General features: G+C 36.2%; 1 protein-coding gene across 1 annotated transcript in view; it reads right to left on the bottom strand.

Moving 5' to 3' along the window:
* Window positions 1-22,804, bottom strand: part of fray (oxidative stress responsive kinase frayed) — a 501,108-nt gene that overhangs the window by 316,873 nt on the left and 161,431 nt on the right. Inside the window, exon 6 of the mRNA XM_090389465.1 lies at window positions 18,049-18,104. Coding sequence (XP_090245591.1) covers window positions 18,049-18,104 — 56 coding nt within the window. The remainder of the gene's footprint in view (window positions 1-18,048; window positions 18,105-22,804) is intronic.

Raw genomic sequence — 22,804 nt, 5'->3', positions numbered from 1 at the left:
AATTAACTGGGAATGCAGTTAGTGTTTCTAAGTGAGCATATGAATAAATGAACATTCTGTGTTATTATCTACACAGTTTATTCACTAACTTTTAATTTCTTGTTTATAAAAATGCAGAAAGCTAACATCAAAATAAGCATAATGCAAAATACATAATACAATAGAACCCAGATAAGAAATTCCTGCATAAGTTTTCCCCTGTACTAGGTTTGGTTTATTAATTCCCAATTTCAACTCTATATATTGTAATTTATTTTCCCACCTAAGAAGTTTCCCAGGTAAAAAGCTTTCCCACATAACAAGCATGGTAAAGAATACACAGTGTATTATTATAATAATTTTTCCCACTTAATACATTTTTTAAATATAGAAATTTTTTTTATATTTAAAAATAAACATTTTGGTATAATGGAAGTGACTTATTGCAAATGTTTTCATTAATTACTGAAACACTGATGTTGTTGTTGGTATCTGGCTTAACGACACAAGGGCTACTGAGGCCAAATTGTGTCTGCTCAGTTTTAGTCGAAATATACCGCTGTAGATGTTAAATTAAATACTCCTGTATAGGCCAATACATTTTAAATAGATTATAAGTTCTGTGTTTGCATCATTTCCCAGAATATGAGTTAAATCACGTGAGACATTCAGCCTAGAGACTGACTGAAAAGTGTTTGACTGTATGGTTGAATATAAAGGACAATCACACAGAAAATGCCTAACTATAAGTTGACTGTCACAGGATGAACACTGGGGTGGATCTTCTCCCAGTAGCAGGAACAGATGGGTATGATGAGTGTGTCCAATTCTAAGTCTTGCAAGTACCACGGAAAATACGGAAATTTACATGGAAATGAAAAACACTTCCATGTACAAGAATAAAGCAACATGGATGACTTTGTGCTCTTTTTGGTGAGTATTTAAGTGCTCTAGATTCAAAGATAGCAATAAAGAAGAGAAAAATTCTTTTATTTGTTGATAACTGCCCTGCTCATCCAAAAAACAATGAACATTTGATACCATTGTGGAGTTCTTCCTTGGGAATTCCATGTCAGTTATGCAACCAATGGATCAGGGAGTGATCACAGTTTTAACGATGCATTTTCCTAAATACCTTCTAAATAAATTGCTTACCCTTGTAAAACTGAAAAGTTCAAAATTTCTTTGTTAGATGCAATGCATTATTTAGCAGCATCATGGGATACAATGAGTCCCACTGTTATAATTAAATCCTTTAAAAAGGCTGGGTTATATAATGATATAGTAGAAAATGTTCTATTGAAAGTAATGAACAGGAAGGGATTTTGAGAACCTACAGAGTAATTTGGAATTTACAATAAATTTTCATGATTACGTTCGTGTCATGTAGACAATGATGTTATCGTATGTGAATTGCAAAGTACTGAAGATATTTACAATCAAGGTGAAAACATGACTGATAGTTGAGTCTGAACTTGAAATGAGTCTGCTGTACCAACATTCTGAGAGTGGCTTTTCTTCACTGCACCAATTCATTCACTCATAGTGTGCCTGATGTTCCTGAATCAGTGTTGAAATGTGTTAGGGAACTTGACTTATTCTGTATGAAGCTCTCCCAAAAATATTTGAACCAAGTCTTCTCTGGATAACTATTTGAAAAAATTATAAACCTTTTTTTTGTTATTTTTTGTATGACTTCGTCCTTGAGGTTGTTACAGACATTCTCTCCGATAGGCCAGACAAGCTGTACTTGCAACTTGGGAGTCTAAAACACTGATGGAACTGATATTCAGGTCACATTCAAGTCAAGTGGACCCAATTGTTTAAGTCCAGATGGTCTGTAACAGCCAAATCCCCTGTTAGTAATCCTGGGTATAACCTCCATGCAAAAGCACACTGTGGGTGACCACCCAGGTTTAAACAAATGTAAGCAGGGGTCGAGGTGTGGTACCCACACCACATGGAGGAATGCTGCCCCTCTGGGTTACCAGGCAATACCAAGTAGTAGATAACTCTCATCAACCGGTGCAATACCACCACTTTACTTATTGGAGGCTTGAAGTGGTGGAACCTATGTTTAGTCCCAAGAGCTAAGTTCCGGTCAACCCTTCCCCATCTCTTCCATCATGCAGTATGACTAATGACTTTTGAGGTTATGATGAACCAATTCATTCACTTATAGTGTGCCTGATGTTCCTGAATCAGTGTTGATGGCAAGATCCAATCTTCCTTACATTCAATCTTCCTTACATGATCCAAGATCATGGCAAGATCCAATCTTCCTTACATTCCGAGGGTACAACTCTAAAACTGTGTTCTCGGGCAGGCCGCTAGTTAGTACACCGGACCGAACCTATTGATAACTCATTAGGAGGCTTCCAGATCAGCTAGTGCATAATCTTGCTACCACTACTCTGACGTATAGTGAATGTCAGAGTTTGTTTGTTATTTGGTTTTTAGGAGCATTAGCAACTAAGGCCATATTGCTCCGGGGATATGCCATTCCCTGACCTTTCCGCATCCTCCGTATTTGGTGGTGACGGGCTCAAACCCCGGTCTAATCAAGAAGTGTGTGCTACGCACTGCCGCTCCTGACAACCTAGCTAAGGAGGTGCCTCCGAATGTCAGAGTAGAGGTATCGTAATTGGAGAGTAGTGTGTATGCGGGGGGGGGGGGGGGTCATTGTCAAGGCCACGTTATGTCAAGAATCTGGATATATTCTTACCATGTTTAAGCCATAACCAAAAATTTCATTACTTCATAGCATGTCCCCCGCTTTCTCTTCCTATTGAATACACCATGAATTGTCAAATTAATAGAATAAGATTATCTACAAAAAGATCTAAATCTCCCAAACACTTCCTAGTTCATTTCACAAATATAAGTGGTCTAAATTCTAATTTCAACGACATCCATTTCCACTTGCAGTCTGCTAAACCCCATGTGCTTTTTCTGACAGAATCTCAGATATCAGTTGATTCAACTACTGCTCATCTCAGCTGCCCAAATTATTCGCTGTATGATTCCTTTCACCTCAAAGGTGGTACTTGTGCATATGTCCGTTCCAATATTCCCTGTCAGAGACTAATTTGGAATCTCCTCTCTTCGATCTTCTCTGGCTCAAAATCTCTCTACCTCATTGTGTCAAATTCACCTGCTGACTCTACCATTCTCCCAAATCCACTAATCACTTGGAGCTGTTTGAGTTCCTCTCTTTGCAACATGACTTTCTCCAGTCCAACATTCGTAACAGTGAGTCAATTTTCCGTGGTGATTTTAATGTTCACAACTCCAGCTGGCTTCCATTTTCTAGTCACACCGACGCAACTGTTCAAGATGCTGAAGCTTTTGCAATTACTAATGACCTTGCACAGATTGTTCATTTACCCAGAAGGATATCGGACAATCTTAACCATACAGCCAACGTGCTTGATCATTTTCTCACAAACAACCCTTCTAAGTACACGGTCGAAGTGAGCGGTCCTTTAGACAACTTAGTGATTGTCACAATCACAACTTAGTGATTGTCACAATCACAACTTAGTGATTGTCACAATCACAACTTAGTGATTGTCTCTTCTCTAATGGAGCCTTTATCTCATAGCTATTCCCAACCTCATGTTGTTTAGCATTACAAGAATGCAACATGGGATGACTTGTGAGTTTTCTTTCCTTCTTTTCCTTGATCAGATTACTGTTTCAAAACTTCTGATGTCAACATTTGCTTAGATCATGTCAGTGAAATTATTCTTGTAGGAATGGAATCCTTTATTCCACACACCACTTTAAAATCTCTTCCTTTATCTAAGCCTTGGTTTTCCAATAAATGTGGAAAGGCTGTTCAAGAGATTGTTATTGTTATTTGTTGTTATTTGGTTTTTAGGAGCATTAGCAACTAAGGCCATATTGCTCAGGGAATATGCAGTGGTCATTCCCTGACCTTTCTGCATCCTCCATATTTGGTGGTGATGGGCTCGAACCCCGGTGTAATCAAGAAGCGTGTGTGCTACGCACTGTTGCTCTTTACCACCTGGCTATGGAGGCGCCTCTGTTCAAGAGAAGAACGTTGCATATCGTAATTGGCTTGTTTCCAATTCTTCAGTTTCATTTTCTGCCTACACCAAAGCTCGCAATAATTGTAAAGCAGCTATTAATCAGTGAAAACTAGATTTTGAACAGACAAAGTAAAAAACTTGCTTCTTGCCCAAATGTAGCCAAGCATTCTGGTCTCTGGCCAAAGCTTTTGGCTTAGGTTTAAAATTTTTATGGCGCATTAGCAGCAAGCTTTTGGCAAGAGACCTTGGCCGCAACTTTTCTGCTCATCTCTGCTCCCACCTGTCAAAACCAGATGGTTCTGTTGTCACTTGCCAAGGATAAAGCTGACCTGCTAGCATCCCATTTTTCTTCCAACTCATGCATTAATGATCTTGGAAAAACACCTCCCACCATTCCCAATACGCTCCATTCAATGCCTCCTGTAGTCTTCCGTCAAAAGGATGTCAGAAGGATTTTGACAGATCTTGATGCTAAGAAAACTCCAGGTCCTGATGGTATTTCTCCACTTGTTCTCAAAACCTGTGCTCCTGAACTTACTCCTGTTCTTTGCCACCTTTCTTCACTTTCTTATTCCAAAGGTTTTTTTCATTCTGCTTGGAAATTTGCTCATATCCAGGCAGTTCCTAAAAAGGGTAACAAATCCCTCCCATCCAATTATCTTCCCATTGCAATTACTTCTACTCTTCTAAAGTAATGGAGAAATCAATTAATCGCCAACTCAAACTACCTGTAAACCTTCCCTCTGATCAACGATTGCCAGTATGGATTCTGTCAGTGTTGATCCACTGGTGATATTCTGGCTTATGTTACTCAGTTATGGACAAATTCAATGGAAAAGTTTGGTGAAACACAAGCAGTTGCTCGTGACATCTCGTCGGTTGTCAATCGTGTTTGGCCTAATGGTCTTCTAAACAAGCTTCCATTTTATGGTTTGCCAACTGTTTTTTTGTAATTCATTATTCAGTTTTCTCTCTGATCGTTCATTGAGGGTGATGGTAGATGGCTCTCTGTCTAACTTCTCCACTGATGCTGGTGTTCCCCAAGGTTCAGTTCTTTCTCCCACTCTTTTCCTCTTGTATATTAATGACCTTCTTCCATTGACTGGAAATCCTATCCATAGTTTTGCCAATGATAGAAAAATACATTCCACTTTCCATTTTGAGAAACTTTGCCCTGCTCAATCAGCTTCAACTTCGCAAATATCCACTACAAATTCCTTAAATGCCAATCTCCAGGAAATTCTCCAGTGGGGCAAAGACAACTTAGTTGATTTCAATCCTTCTAAAACTCAGTCTTGTCTTATATCTCGCAAAAAGGATTCTTCTGCTCCTATGCTTATCTTTGGTGACCTTCTGATTTCTAGGCAAAATGATATATCTCTTTTGGGGATTAACCTGACTTCTAAAAGCTCTCTCAGGCTTCTAGATTCCATTCAGAAAAGGGTAGTTAGGTTAATTAATGACTCATCTCTAACAGAATCTCTCCACTTGCTGTCTCGTAGGCGTACTGTTTCTGCTGCATACCTCTTCTACAGATACTTCCATGGGCACTGTTCTTCTGAATTAGCTTCTTTAATTCCCTCTCTCTTTCAAAACAGTCCAAACACGTGCCGCCAGCAACCAACATCCATTTACTGTCCAACTTCAAACTCGCAGAACCAACTTTTTATTTTCCTCGTTTAATCATTCAACTGCCGTTTTCTGGAACAACCTTCCTTCATACGTATTTTCTGAAAATTACAGTCCACAGAAGTTAGTGTCTAATGTCAACAAATAAATTCTTTCATCTTCTCAACCTCCAACCCAAGCACGGTACTAAGAGGTTCTAATACCTCTCGTGTTTGTGGTTTTCATAAAAAAATAAATAAAATTACCATAATTGATTTTTTTTTCTTTTAATTCTCATTATATCTTTTTCATAATTTTGAAATCTTTAGCATTAGCACTAGTAGAGGCATATGATGCAAGAAAGCAAACTTATATAGCATCAGCAAAAAAAAAAAATAATAATAAAATAAAATAAATAAAACCCTTCCCGTTTCACCGATCCAGTTACTCCAAAAGTTTGTTCAAGCAATCAATCACCCACTACCTAAAGGCAAATTTCCACACCTCTATCCTACAACTATCTTTCCTCAATTTGAATTTATACTCCTTCCAGGTGTGGAACCTGAGCAGAAAGAAGAATTGCATCAGCAACGAGCTTGCTCAAACACTTCAAAATCTAATACACCTCAATCAGATCCTCTCAGGTGCCTAGTCAAGAGAGGCTACAATTTGCAGAACTTGAGCCTATCTTGGTAACAACAACCCTTTGTTCTCCTCACCAATCTTGTTGCCTTCTCTATACTTGTTCTAGTAGCTTAACATCTTTTCTAAAGTGAAGCCTCCAGACCTGTATGCAGTACTCAAGGTGTGGCCTGACCATTGCCTTATACAAATGGATAATCACCTCCTGATCCTTGCTAGCAAAATTCCTATTGCAGCCTTTTTGAACTACTTGAAAACTTCATATCTGACTGCACAATTTCCCCCAGGTCTTTTTCATACACCACTTCTGAGTTAGTACCACACAGTTGGTATGTTACTCTGGGGTTACTGCTACTCATATGCAGTACTTTGCATTTGTCAATGATAAACTTCAGTTGCCACCTCTCAGCCCATTTGCTGAACTTTTCTAGATCCTGTTGCAGTAGCGTACAATTCTTACTACCAACCTTTGTATCGTTTGCAAACTCAGATATTAAAGCTGATATACCTTCATCAATATCATTGATAAATACAGAAAACAACAATGGGCCCAACACAGAACCCCAGGAAACTCCACTAATAACATTAGTGCCTGAAAAGCATTGTCCATTGATTACCACTCTGCCTTCTGCCACTCAACCATCCTTTTACCCATTGCAGAAAGTTGTGCTTAATGCCATACTGCTCCAATTTGTACAGTAGTCTTCCATGTGCAACAGTATTAAAAGATTTTCTAAAATCCAAGTATATGATATCAAAATTATTTTTTGCATCCAGTTCCTTTGTGACCACAGTGTTTTTTTTTTTTTTTTTTTGTAGTTGCTGGCGCATCAGCTTCTGTGGCCATAATGCACCTCCCAAGGTTTTTGCAGTACTTTGATCCAAGCCCGCGGCGGGATTCGAACCCGCGACCTTTGGGTTGCCAGGCAGGCATTTTACCTACCTGGCTAGCCCGGTCGGCGCACATCATAGTATCCAATCAAACTGGTCAGACAAGGCTTCCCCTTAACAAACCCATGCTGCATCTGAACTATAACTGCAGTCTTGTCTAAATGATCCTGCAGTGCTTCTTTAACCATTACTCCATTATTTTTCCCAGAACAGAAGTTAAACTGACAGGTCTGTAATTACTCATGTCACCATTCGATCCCCTTTGTGAATTAGGGATACATTTGCACATCTCCAGTCTGTGAGGACATCCCATTTCCAAGAATGCCCTCATAATCATGGCTAAGGGCCTGCCTACTTCCTTTTCCGCCTCCTTTAATATAACTGGACAGTTCCGATTCATCTCAGTGCCTTCCTTATGTGTAACTTCAGCAATTTCTCCTCCACTTTGCTCTCAGTTATTACAAAATCATTTAAATCCCTGTTAGAGTTTGATAAGCTTCTAGTCTCCACACAGAATTCCTCGTGTGTGAATGTAGATGTAAAATACTTATTCAGTTTGTCATCTACCTGAGCAGAATTCTCAACAATCGAACCATCAATATCAAGTCGACCAATCTGATTCATTCCTTTCCTTCTAAACTTTAGATAAGTAAAGAACTCTTTGCTGTTTTTCTTTGCATCCTTTGCCAAAGATTTCTCGTAATCTGCCTTTGCTTGCCCAATGCCCTTTGTGACTTGATTACAGACTATCTTATATCTACCACAGGTATCTATGTCTTCTGATAATTTATATGCATCCCATGCATTTTTCTTCTATGCCACAAGTTTCATTAGTTCATCTGACAGCCATTTAGGTGTAAACCTAAAGCAGTATTTCTTAGTTGGTATGAAAAGCCTAGTAGTTTCCAAGATTAATTCCTCGAATGCTTACCGTTTAGGAAACACAATTCTTTATAGAATTGTGGTTCTACTAAAGTTTACTAGTGTCTATTAGCTTATTTTTTAAATTTAACTAGACAGTGTTGGTGCCAATATAGTTGAACTTGTCGCCATGGTTGATACTAGATCGATATGAAATAGCATAACGTACAGTAGACTCTCGATTTTCCGGGACAGATGGTAAAAAACAAATCCCAGATAATTAATTTACCCTAAGATATGTTCCAGGATTTCTTACTTAGTCAAGTTTTATGTAACTCGGGAATGGCTAGTAACATATTGCTACTATATTATTACTGACAAATCTGAATTCAACGCGATATTTGTTAATGTTTGACCATTTTCATACATTCTTATTAGTTTAATTTTCTGATCCAAATCGATTGCTTTCCTTTTGTTGGTACATTTACTAGTACCACTGTCACTTATTCTCTTAGTCGGCACCATGATAACAGTCGAAACGAAATGTTCTGTAAAGAACTTCACAGGGTTAAGGCGAAAACTCACTATTATCACCCAGCACGAGCTCACATTTTACCAAAGCACATTTCTGGAGGTCAACAAAAAACAATTTGCACTTTCCGTTTTATTGGGCATTTCTGTTAATGCAATCTATTATAAATGGGTAGTAAACTCGATCGTATTGCATTTGTGATAATACCGATAGCTTGAATTCTGTGGGTTTTTACATTATGGTGATGTGTGTGCCCCCCTTTTCACTGAAATCTTCAGTCATAAAAAAAAAAAAAAAAACCATAAATAATTATAAGAATCCTCTCTTTCCTATTTTTTTGCTCGTTACTCTGATCTCATTTGTGCGTGCCGTGATCGTCATTATTGATTGCTTATTTATTTTATTTTTTTTTAATTTTACAATCCTAAAAAAAAAATTTTTTTAAAAACTTACCACGTACTACTCATGTGTCCAATACGATGCTTCCCTTTATTTTTTACGTTTAAATTGAACAATAGTCAGCTGGGCCACACCACGACTGAAGGGTTAACAAGCCATTGGTATCAAAATAAATCTAATGATGGTAACAGGAAAGTTTAGTCAAAATATAAGACCACTTGTAAAATTCAGTACCACTTTTGTGCCGTATGTATGCACCATTTTTCAAACTTTTGAATAACTTCAAGTCTTTGTTTAACTGAAAGCGCAACTGTTTTGCGTTTACTCATCATTTTCACAATTTCTGAACAAAAAAAAATATATATATTTACCATAAAAAAAAAAATTGACATCCCTGACATAAATATCAAAACAAAATTTGTCCTTTTGCGGTGCGACGGAACACAACACTCGACGCGACGCACTAAAACAAACTAAACATTGTTTTTTTGTTTTGTTTGCAGCAGGTGTGAAGAAATTGGGTGTTGCAAGATAAGACACATTAATCTCCCAATGACGACTTATAATGCCACTTCTTGTCACTTATTTATGGCTTGCAAAATATCTGTTTATACCTATTCTAGTTATTACTCGAATTTTATGATTTCTGGTTGATTTATTTATTTATTTTTTAATTTGGAGTCTTGAAGTGTCCTGGTTAATCTGATCCCGGTAAATCGAGTCTGCTGTATATCTCAAATTGATAGCATAAGGTATAACATAAAACTAGATAGCTTAATACAGTATTATCAATTAATCAATAAAATTTATTAATTTTATTAAATTTTAGTATTTGAAGTAATGAGTTTAATTAATGGAATGTTAAGCAATTGGAAATCTCAGTTTAAAAATGTTTCTCATAGGCAGAGTAAAATATTTAAATTCTGAAATAGTACTTAAAAATCATTTTTAACTTATGTATGTGTATCTTTTCATTTTCATTTGTGTAGTTAGTATTTAATACCCTTATGACACTGTCCCTTCTAAGAAGTTGTTCTAAACCTCCACTCCCTTGAAAAACTTCTTAATAGGGTTCTACTGTATATGAAACAAGTCTGACCACTTTAGCCTACTGCACTCTAGTAGTTGCCCATTCCCAGCCTCAAAGATGTATATGGCCCTGCTATCATTTTTATTCAACTTCTTTGTTTTATCATCGTCTGCATACACTGCAAAATTATTTATAAAAGAAGTTTTTCTTTATTTAAAAAATGATTTTCTAGTGTCCTTTGAGGAAATCATTCCTAAGATCTTCACATAGAGGATGCATTTTTAGCACATATAGAATCCTCTCTTTCTCCATACACAACGCTTTCAACTAAACCAAGACTATTCAATTTGTCATTAAAATTACTATGATTAGTCAGAAAGTTCATACCAGAGATGCTAAATATTAAGAAGGGTCTCACATTAACATTAGTTGAAACATTTGAAATTACTCCATAGGTCAGGTGATCCTTCTCATAATCTTTGTTGCCATTTTATTTCTAGCTCAGCTTGGAGATGCAACTTTTCATTTTTGAACATACCAGTTCCATATATTATAACAGGATTAGAATCACAATTCACTTAAGTTCATCTCCTCAGTTTCTTTTAGCATTTATCAAATCTACGCATTTTCCCTGTTAGAACTTCCAAGCCGTCGCTCGATACCGTTTTATATGCTTTACTTATTACCACTAACACACCTCTGTCCCACTATTAAATTTCTACTAATAAGAACATTCATTGCCCTCCCTTCCCCGTGTAAGAGCTGCTTAAATCATTATTATAATAAAAAAACACAACCACAGATAATGTTCAAGGATCTGCCTCTCACTCCCAATCAACTCTTGCTATCCTACTTAAGTTTGAGAATACAATCTTAATTACATCTCTTAGTACTTAAGATCAGGTAAAAATGACCACTATTCATCATATAAATTCCTAGATATTTGACTGTAGTCACATAAGGCACAAAAGTGGTACTGAATTTTACAAGTGGTCTTATAATTTGACTAAACTTTCCTGTTACCATCATTAGATTTATTTTAATACCAATGGCTTGTTAACCCTTCAGTCGTGGTGTGGCCCAGCTGACTATTGTTCAATTTAAAATTCATTTTTATGCTTACAGATTTTTTTTTTTCACCGTGTGATATAATGGATGTCCTTATTGATCTATTTAGAGAACCTATAAACAGATTTGAAGTTCCTTACAAATAATCAATTGATGTTCAACTTTGATAGAATATTTGCATTGATGATGATTATTATATTAATCAGTACAATATCATTGACACATTAATCAGTAGAGCATCACTAACAGAATGTTCATTATGGAATCACTGAATGATCATTATTGATTGAATATTTGTATTTTGTGTGCACTGAACAAAGAGTAAAGATATTGGTTTCCAAGATATGAGTACTATATTTTAAAATATTTCTTTTATAATAGCTGCATTATATTACAGTAAAAATACAGAAACAGAACACACAGGCAAAATAAAACAAGAAATTTAGATTAAAAAGGAGCTGATTTTTGTTAAAATGCTATTATGATTACAGCCCATATTTTTGAATTATTGAATTGTCCTTTATTGAATATTTTTCATTGTTAAGGATAAACAGTTTGAGAAGTGAGTGAGTGAATTCAAATCCTTACTTCAAACTCACTTCAATACCACTAACCATTGGAGTTATCACATAACATATTTCGTTGCCTGCATCTGAAAGCACCAATAAAATAAAGCTGCTGCTGCTGCATTTCGCCTTTCATTGCCATCCTATGAGTCAACTCTCATCTATTTCCTGATCAGTTTCAGAATCATGTTCACTACATTTGATATTGTTAGCTTCAATATAATCTCTTTCCAGAATTTAGTTTATTTGTCACATTCATTTATCTACTGTAATAATAATAATACTACTTCTCTCTCAGCACTAAAATCACCAAACAACACACTTCTTTTAAAACATATGACAAAATCCATTTGCACACAAATAAAATAAGAACGAACAAAAGCAACACACTAAAATCCAAACCAAAACCGAGATCATATCAAGATGAGAAGAGCATAACTGCCTGACTGCACAATGAATAAGAAAGCCACAATGTGAAATAAAACTGCAATCAAAATATGCTTATTAGCCTTATGGATGACTATTATTCCTCCAGGTCAATCAGCACACTAATTACTCCAACTGACCACCAGCTGACTTAGACTCACATGAAAACTATATATTAGAGAAGCTATTGCCTCACACCAGCAAGTATCATTTATTGACAACTTAAAATATGATGGATGACTATTGGCATCCATGCCACAACTAAAAAGTTAATATCATAACATTTATTCAAAACTCCCATAAATGAGGAAACATGATCTTCAATTTCTTTGTGATTCTCCAGTCACAAATACTAAATATGTCATCCACATATGCTGTTAGAAACAGTTTTCTCAAATCTTTGTCTTAAAAAAAAAAAAAAGTAATCTGTAATACAAAATTTCAAAGATCGAGGCCAAGAAACCATTTTGGACATTAAGTTTTGCAAGAAAGCAAGCTGCCATCGACATATCAAATGTTGCTGGAGAAATCTACAAATAAAGCCAAAACATATTTAGACTCCAATCTTTTAACTTGGTGGTAGCAGTGTCCAAAACGTAGCAAAAATGGTAGTGGATCATCTGACTGATGTCCAGTGTTTTGAAAATGTTTTGGGTGTCTTTGAACCATGTTTAAATAGTGCTAATATTTAATTTCAATCAGAAATGTAATATTGGCACTATTTAAAAACATTTTTTCATTGTAGAATATTTCATTTACTTAATAGATTGCATTACTTATTGAATATAAATTAAGTTTAATAAAAAATTAAAATGTTTTCCACATTTTAGCAATATTAAAAAAAAATTTAATTTTGCTAAAAGTTGCAAAAAAAAATATCTTTGACAAAACAGAAAGGGTCATTCTCATATTCTCTTTTATTTTAAAGTTTAAAAGAATGTCAAGAGTGAAAAATTTCAAACATGCTCACATATTAACATATATAACTCTGCATATTATGTATATAAATATTAAAAACCAAAATAAAACATTATACAGGGTGTTTCAGTTAAACGTTTTAGAACTTCTAAGAGGGGTAGGGTACATCCTGACAACTCGAAATCATATAGCAATGTGGGGGTCGGAAATGCTTTCCTGAAGCGGTGTTGTACACAGAAGCACCATAAAGAAAAGAGACCGTAAGTGAGAAATCGTTTTAATAATACATGAAAAGAAGCAAAAGGTACATGGATTAAAGTAAGTGTTCGAAGTTTCTTCCACGGGCTACAATGCACGCCTCACATCTCCGACGCATGGACATCCGAACATTCTGGAATACTCCAGGCGAATTTCGAATTTCTTCGGCAGCTACTGCGATTCTTGCAACCAGTTGTTGTTGTGCTTGGATTTTTCTGGTGCAAAAGCTACAAAGGCCATATTGCACCTATCTTGCAACCAGCTCCTCAGCATTGTCAACAGGGGTGCCATAAACTAGCTATTTCATATGACCCCAGAAATAAAAATCAAGACATGATAGGTCGGGTGACCGAGCAGGCCAACGCACGGGACCACCACGTCCGATCCACTGTTGACCAAATGTGACATCTAGGTAGTTACGAACATCTCCGCTATAATGGGCAGGGGCTCCATCGTGTTGGAACCACATTGTCTGTTGCGTCGATGCAGAAATCTGTTCATCTCTCAAAAGTTGTGGCAATACTTGCTGCAGAAAGATCAAGTAGATAGGTCCGGTTAGACGACACGGTAACAGGTAAGGTCCGATGAGGTGATCTCCCATAATACCGGCCCATACATTGACCGAAAATCGAATCTGTGCTGCACGATGTCGTATTGCATGCGGATTCTCGACCGCCCAGATATGGTCGTTATGCGTGTTGAAAATTCCTTCCCTTGTGAAGGATGCCTCATCGGAAAACAACACTTCAGCAGGAAAAAGGGGATTTGTAGCACATTTTCCAAGGTACCACTGTGCGAAAGCAATACGAGGTGCATAATCCTCCGGTTGCTGTGTCTGGACACGCTGCCTGGAGTATTTCAGAATGTTCGGATGTCCATACGTCAGAGATGCGAGGCGTGCATTGTAGCCCGTGGAAGAAACTTCGAACACTTACTTTAATCCATGTACCTTTTGCTTCTTTTCATGTATTATTAAAACGATTTCTCAATTACGGTCTCTTTTCTTTATGGTGCTTCTGTGTACAACACCGCTTCAGGAAAGCATTTCCGACCCCACATTACTATATGATTTCGAGTTGTCAGGATGTACTCTACCCCTCTTAGAAGTTCTGAAACGTTTAACTGAAACACCCTGTATATGCAACACAATTAGTTACTTCCGTTTTCAGGTTTATTTTAAAATAATTCAAATTTGGCACACTTCACAGCGTGCAAAATTTTAAACCACGTTATCTTACTTCCCTCAGCATAGTGAATACTACGTTTTGTGTTATTGTCTTTACTATGTGCAAACAATAAAAAATCTTTCAAAAACAAGTAACAGCTGGATGGTTTGTTGTTTTATGGCATATTGGTATCTTAGGCCACGAAGCACCAAGTTCAAGTTTAAGACAGTTAAATCACAAGTAACCTTAAAATATGTTTCTGCACCAAAAAAGTATATAAACAAAAGAGCTAAACAAAATAAAATAAAAAAATTGACTAAATAAAAAAAAGTATATAATTTGGTTTTTAAAAAAATTTAAAAAGCAAAATTATATGATTATACACATTTACAGTTTTTAAAAACATTAAAACAGCATTAGCAGGGCATATGATGCAAGAAAGCAAAGCTTATATAGCATCAGCCAAAAAAAACAAAAAAAACAACACATTGAAAACGTATCGGTCAACAAATTTATCTGCTGTAAGTGCCAGTTATCTAGTTGAGCATTTGATTGCTTTTGAAAGTAAACCGTTCAGCAATGGTGAATTTGTTAAATGTTTTTAAAAGCTATGGAAGAAATTTGTCCAGAGAAACGAGCAATGATACAAGATATTAGTTTGTCTCGACAAACAATTATGCAAAGAGTAGAAGATATTGGAAAGAATTTGTTCCAACAACTTTTGGAAATCATAAAACAAATGAAATATTTTAGTGTATCACTGGGTGACAATATCGATGTAAAGGACACAGTCCAACTCCTTATCTTCATACACGGAATTAATGATAATTTAAGATTTAGCTGATGTACAAAGTATGCACAGAACAACTACAGGTGAAAATCGTTTTGAAAATTGTCAATCTATTGAAAAATTAGGATTAGGATTAATATTAAAAACCTGGCAGGAGTCACAACTGGCAGTGCAAAAAATATGATTGGTAAAAATATTGGGCTTATGGGTAGAATAACCAACAAAATTATAGATATCGGAGCTGAACCTCAGATTGGAATTCACTTCATTGTGCATCAAGAAGTGTGTGCATTAACCCATACATAAGTAAACTCCTTCAACTGTATTCATAATTTACTGTAGTAAATTCCTCTGAGCTGATGGTCGTACTGGAGTATAAACAAGAACATTAATTGCAGGATTGCAACTTCTCTTTAATCATGTGGGTCAGAAAATCATGCCACAAAGTTGGATGAAACTATCACAGAAGCTAGTCTTACACTAAGGATATACAGATAGTCCTATACTAAAGATTCACATTGATGACAAATCTCTAAAAAAATATTTTTAGTTTAAATGCCTAACAGAATACTGAATGTAAAGGATTATTTGTAAACCTCTAAAAAAATATAAATATATATTTCTCTGCATAAACAATATTCTGAACACCCCCCAGGGTTGTTTGGTTTTTAGGAGTATTAGCAACTAAGGCCATCTCTCTCTCTCTCTCTCTCTCTCTCTCTGAATTTTTTTTTTTTTTTTGGCTGGTGCAGCAAAAGCCTCAGGCTTCCTCGCACCATATGGCTTACACCAACAGACTCCACAGCATCCACCCCTATCAAACTCACGACAGCCAGTCCACACACACTTGGGACAGAGACAATAAATGAAGTGAATGGCTAAGGAGTTACAAACACCAAGCCAGCTTTATACAATAAACTAAAAATTACTGCTAGTTGGAGTCTCGGAAATGTATTACCAAAATTGTTCTCCAGCATTAGAAGAAAAAATTTTTTGCAAAATAAAAATATGAGCTATTATTTAAATTACCATCTTACATTCATTGTCATACAGAAAACAAATACACTTTAAAAATATCACTGTGTGCTTTTAATAATTGATAACTGTAAGCATAGATATTTGCAATAAAATAATTTTATTATTAATTCATATTTTGCTAAATTGGTACAGGGGGTCCTCATTACCCGAGAATAACTGGTTCCAGAAAATTCCACTTAAAACGGGGACAAAATTTTCGTAATGTGTATTATATACTTGTACATAATAAAAAATGGATTGAAGAAACTGAAGAATGAAACTAATTTTATTACACATTTTTTTTATTATACAGTAAACCGCCGCTATTCGCGGTATCTGTATTTGCGGTTTTGCAGTCGCTGATTTAATATAAAATGAAACCTAAAAAAATGTGAATTTTAAAGCGCCGTGAACATTTTCCGCCATAAAAAAACATGGGCGTGGCTAAAATCATCTTTCCCAGTCAAAACAGCAGTCAGTGGGTGGGGGGAGAGGGGCGACAAAATCCCAGCATGGATGTTTCTCGCTAATCCTTGTTCAGTGTGTGGGCTATACGCTTGTCATGGAAAGTTTCGTCGTTTGCTTTTAATTTATATGCTTATAAATTGAATAAATTTATATGCTTACAAAAGTGATAAATCTACCGTTTTGCAGTGTAAAACAGACTTTTTCGAGTGTGTTAACAGAAGAAAGTGACTTTATTGTGGACAAGTTCTTTCTAACCCATACAAAAATATGGCTACGAATAACAAGGGAAATGTGAAAAGATCAAAGGTGATGACATTACCGAATAAAATTGAATTATTAGACAAAATTTCTAATGGTGAAAGTGTCTCCTCAGTGGCAGAATATTATAAAATCAATGAGTCAACGGTACAATCAATCAAAAAATCGGAAGAAAAAAATCCGCCGTAGTGTCTGTGAAAACGCGCTAATTGCTTCAAAAATTTGCTCTGTAACTCGTGATGTTAAATTAGAAAAAATGGAAAAGGCTTTAAATCTGTGGATAGAAGACCAAACTCAAACTAAAATTCCGTTAAGTTCACTCATCATTCATGAAAATGCAAAACTCCTTTATCAACACTTTAGCGAAATGGGTGATAGCACTGGCGGGATAAATTTTTTAGCTAGCAAAGGCACTGGTTTGAAAGATTTGTTTGAAATTTCTAATAAATATTACATTTAATATTAAATTGTTTCTTATTTTCATTTCGATGCCATATGTTTGCATTTCACTATGTACATAGTCATTATGAGGGCACATATAATACATACATAGGCAAAATTTTAGACTAGTTTTTCTTATATATTTCATACTTTGGAACGGAACCCCTTTATTACTATGGGAGCCATAACTCAGTATTCGCGTTTTCAGTATTCGCAGCATTTCTCAGGAACGTAACCCCCACTATTCACGGGGATTTACTGTACTATGTTGAACAATGTAGGGTTAAGTAAGTAAAGTTTAACTGAAGTTACACTAGTTTTCAGTTTTACAAATAATGAATGAATCCAGAGTTGTTTGGTGTTTTTTGCCGTATTTTTTCAGATAAAATTGCATCATAGCATTTAGTTATGTCTTTAATTTCGCACTTAATTTTTGCTGCACAATCTTGAAGAGGGTTTTCCCGCAAAAATGTTCAAGTGCTTGGTCAATTTTCTCAAGGGTTTCCTTTAATTCTTTAATTTTCAAATCCTCGTAATTTCGGGGGCTAGAATACCAGGGACCCCCTGTATAAGAGAATAATCATTTATTTTGCAGCATGATAAGTAAGCAAAAAAATTAATTTATTTTTCAACTGTGGTATCTCTTTGCAGTTATTTTAGTCATAAAATATTTACCTGCAATTTGCACTATTCCATCTTCACCCAGAAGAATATTTCCAGCTTTTATGTCCCTGACCAAAATGTACAAAGACAAACATAAATAAAATACAAATAAGAAATAATATACACATATTGAATTTTTAAACTGTAATCAGAAGTAGATCTATTATTGAGATAGAAATAATGATTTCCATTCTTCAGTAATAATTATTTCATTAAACTATCTTAGTCCTATAGGAGTTCAAGTAATCTTCTTTTACATTCTATTCCTAGTACTATTCAAAAAAAAAAAAAAAAGTGATCAAACATTTGTTAAAATATCAAAAAAAATCTTAAAATATTTCTAATTTACTGGTATAAAAAAAGTAACCTTTATCTGAGCTCACAATCTATGATAGTCTACACGACACACATTTTGCAAAATATTTGAGAAGTCATTTATGCCTATATCACACTACTGCTGAAATAGATATGCTGAAACAGTATGCTGCTCTTAAGTTTCACTACTATCTAATCCTTTTGCAAGTGTGTGTGTGTGTGTGTGTGTGTGTGTGTGTGTGTGTGTGTGTGTGTGTGTGCATTTGTCTATATATATAGACAAATGTTTATTTTCCATATTGGGTAGGGGTGCTGACCTGTCAATTGTAATTACCATGAAAAAAAGTGAGAATGCTAGCAAGGTAAAAGAGATAACCTGAAATTAAATTAGATTAACATAATAATGATAATAATGATGGTACCTAAAGTAGTGGGTCGACTTTAACTACTACTTCATAGGGTCAGCAGCCAAAACCGTAGGAGCCACTGCAATAAGCAGGGTCTCTGTTTTTATTACGATGTATATGTCGACACATATACATCATAGCCGACCTGACAGAGAACAAAAGGAAGGAATAAAATTCAAACATAAATAATAAGTATATAAATATAAAATAGTTAAAAATAATGCCAAATAAATCTTGTTAAAGTAAAAATGATTGAAAGTTGGGGGGGATACACAGACTAAAAGGTTAACAGTGGCCACAGGCAGAGGCAAAAGTGATTCTTGCACTGCTTCTATTAGAATGGGTAACAGACTGGAAAGCAAGGTAATGGAGATTTCCAGGACTGCTGGGAGTCATAGTGGAAAAAGTAAATACATGGGCTGTGTTAGGGTGGCTAGGAGCAGGAACATGTATGCATGTACACCAATAAATTTGATGAGCTTGAAGTACTAGTCAGGACATCAAAGGCAGATGTTTGGATATTAGAGACATGGTGTCACACAGATATAGGCAGTGCAGAGTTGGAATTTGGGGAGTACAATGTGTATAGGAAGGATGGACAGGATAGAAAGGGAGGAGGGGTTATGCTGTTAGTTAAGAAACACAAAATCTAAGGAAGTGCATCCAATTGATGCTGGTGGACAATGCAGTGTTGAGTCTGTTTGGTGTGGAATAAGCACTGGGAAAGGAAAAATGAGAGTAGGTGTGTGTTATAGGCCTAATGAATCTGAGGAGTATAATGAGCAGAGAAATAGTGGGCCAGTAAATCAGAATGTCTTATAATGGGAGATTTTAAGACTGGAACTTGTGGGTTGGTCACTCGCACACTAGCAAGACTTTTTTAGATTTATTGGATAACTGTTTTCTACAGCAACATGTTCGAGAGGCAACCAGAGGAAGTAATACGCTTGATCTGATTATCAGTAGTGATTCTTCATGCATTAAGAATCTGCAGATAAAGGAACCACTGGGCAACAGTGATTACAATGTACTGATGTGGGAATTATTTAAAGATGTAACTACCATCAAGGCTAAAGGGAAGAGCTTTTGCTTTCGTAAAGGTGACTACAGACATCTCAGACAGTTTTTACATTCTGTACAGTGAGATCAACTAATGATGTTACCAACAGTGAATTCTAAATGGGAAGCCTTGAAGGACTTAATTTTGTAGGCTACTAGGCTTTTCATTCAAACTAAGAAATACTGTTCAAGGTTTAGGCCTAAATGGATGTCAGATGTATTAATGAGGCTAGTGGCGGAGAAGAAGAATGTATGGGATGCATATAAAGAATGTATGGGATGCATAAAGTATCAGGTGACACAGAAGCCTATGGCAGATAAAAACTAGTCTGTAATCAAGTCACACAGGAGGTTAGGCAGGCAAAGGCAGATTATGAGAAATCCTTGGCAAAGGATGCAAAGAAAAATGGCAAGAAGTTCTTTACTTATTTAAACTCTAGAAGGAAAGGGATGAATCAGATTGGACCACTTAACATAGATGGGTTGACTATTGATGATCATGCTCAGGTAGCTGATAAACTGAATGAGTATTTTGCATTCTACATTCACACATGAGGAGTTATTCAATGAGAGGAGTGCCAGAAGTTTATCAAATGCTAACAGGGAGCTAAGTTATTTTGTAATAACTGAGAGCAAAGTGGAGGAGAAATTGTTGAAGTTAAACATAAGGAAAGCACCTGGGGTGGATGGGATCTATCCAGTTATATTAAAGGAGGTAGCAAAGGAAGTAAGCAAACCCTTAGCCATAATTATGAGAGCTTCCTTGGACTCAGGGGAGGTCCCATGGACTGTAGGTGTGCAAATGTATCACCAATTCGCAAGGGAAGTTCAAAAAGTGATAAGTAACTACAGACCTTAGTTTAACTTGTGTTCCAGGGAAAATAATGGAATCACTGGTTAAAGAAGCATTGCAGGATCATCTAGACAAAACTGCAGTAAGAGTTAAGACACAGCATGGGTTTGTCAAAGGGAGGTCTTGTCTGACCAATTTGATTGGTTACTATGATGTGGTCACAAAGGAACTGAATGCCAAAAATAATTCTGATATCATATACTTGGATTTCAGGAAAGCTTTTGCCACTGTTGCACATGGAAAACTGCTGTACAAATTGGAGAGGTATGCCATCAAGGGTAAGCTGCTACAATGGATAAATGGATGGTTGATTGGGAGACAGAGTGGTAATCAGTGGACACTGCTCTTCGTGGACAAATTTTATTTAGTGGAGTTCCCCATGGTTCGGTGTTAGGCCCATTGTTGTTTTGCATATTTATCAATGATATTGATGAAGTATATCAGGTTTAATGTCCAAGTTTGTAGATGATACAAAGGTTAGCAGGGTTAACAACAGTAATGACAGTATGCTACTCCAACTGGATCTAGATAAGTTGTGAAAATGGTCTGGGAAGTGGCAACTGGAGTTTAACATTGAGAAATGCAAAGTACTGCATATGGATAGCAATAACCAAAGAGAAACATACCAACTGGGTGGTACTACACTCAGAGAAGTGGAAAGTGAAAGACCTGGGGGTAACTGTGCAGCCAAATATGAAGTTCACTGAGCAGTGCAGGCCTCATTTTAGGAAGGATGCAGAGTTGCTAGAATGAGTATAAAAAAGGGCAACAAGATTGGTGAGGGGAACAAAGGGGTGCTCTTACCAAGAAAGGCTTAAGTTCTGCATCTTGCAGTATCTGGAGAGTAGGCCAGGGAAGGTCATGGAGTCTTGTCAATGATATATAGAAATTTTGCTAGCAGGGACAGGGAGGTGATAATCTCATTATACAAGGCAATAGTCAAGCCATACCTAGAGTACTGTGTACAGGTCTGGAGGCCTCATTTTAGGGAACAAGTACAAAGAAGGGCAACAAGATTGGTGTGGGGAACAAAGGGGGGAACAAATTGCTGCGCCTGGAGAGAGTAGGCACCTGTGAAGTGATCTGATTGAGGTGTATAGGACCTTGAAGAATGCTAATGGGATTCTTCGTCTTGCTCAGACTAAGAACCTGAGTGGGTGCAGTTTCAAATTGAGGAAAGATAGTTGTAGAATAGATGTGGAAATTTGCCTTTAGCCAGCAGGTAGTTGATTGGTGGAACAGGCTTCCATCTTTTGTTGTGGAAGCTAATAGCCTAAATAAATTTAAGGCTGAGCTGAACAGGTATTTGAAAAGAATGGATGGATGAAATGGGAGGGTTGTTTTTTTTTTGGCTGATGCTGCATAAGCTTGCTTTCTTGCATTGTATGCCTCTACTAATTGTAATGTAAATATATTCGTTTACTACAAAATTCGGTTAATATGTATTACAAATTTCTTTTTCAGTTTCCTGTGAGAAATAAATATTGTTATTTTGTATGTTTAATACAAATCTTGGTAGAACGATCCAATTATTGTCCCCGGCCACCTGGCTCCCTACTTCCCGAAGGATGGCACTGATTTGTTAGAAATTAGTTTTGCATAAACAAAGGCAGTTTATGGTAACTAAAACGTCAAGTGCACACTGAAAAACACCTTTCTGAAAGATGAGTTTTTAATTAACAAAAGAATAAAAAGTTGTTCTCAGTTGTTTACATGCACTCCCTTGCTCTCCAATTGTCAGTTGCAATTGTTACTCCAGTTCGAGGAGTCTTCTGCTATCGTATACAGCAATCTATTTTTTGTGCCATTTTATCTGAGCTGATGTCTTTTTCAGAACTTGTCTTTAAATTAATTTCAAATTTGTTTATATTAAATCTTATCTAGCAGTGTTATGGCGACAAAACGTAGACGGACAGAATTAAGCCTGGAAATTAAACTGTAAATTATACAAGAGGCTGATAGGACGGAACAAAGTAAAACAGACTTTGCAAAGGAATACAACATCCCTTTACCTACTTTATCTACAATACTGAAAAATGAAGAACACTTTGAAGTGCTCGATACTGAAGCAGCAGTAAAAAAAACAGGAAACAAATTCCTTGTTCGAAACATGAGGAGCTTGAAACAAAACTTT

Source organism: Mastigoproctus giganteus, chromosome 1, assembly GCF_048544385.1.
Source record: "Mastigoproctus giganteus isolate SK-2022 chromosome 1, ASM4854438v1, whole genome shotgun sequence".
Classification (NCBI taxonomy): Eukaryota; Metazoa; Arthropoda; class Arachnida; order Uropygi; family Thelyphonidae; genus Mastigoproctus; species Mastigoproctus giganteus.
Note: the sequence above shows the minus strand (reverse complement) of the source record. Positions and strands in the feature narration are given on the sequence as shown.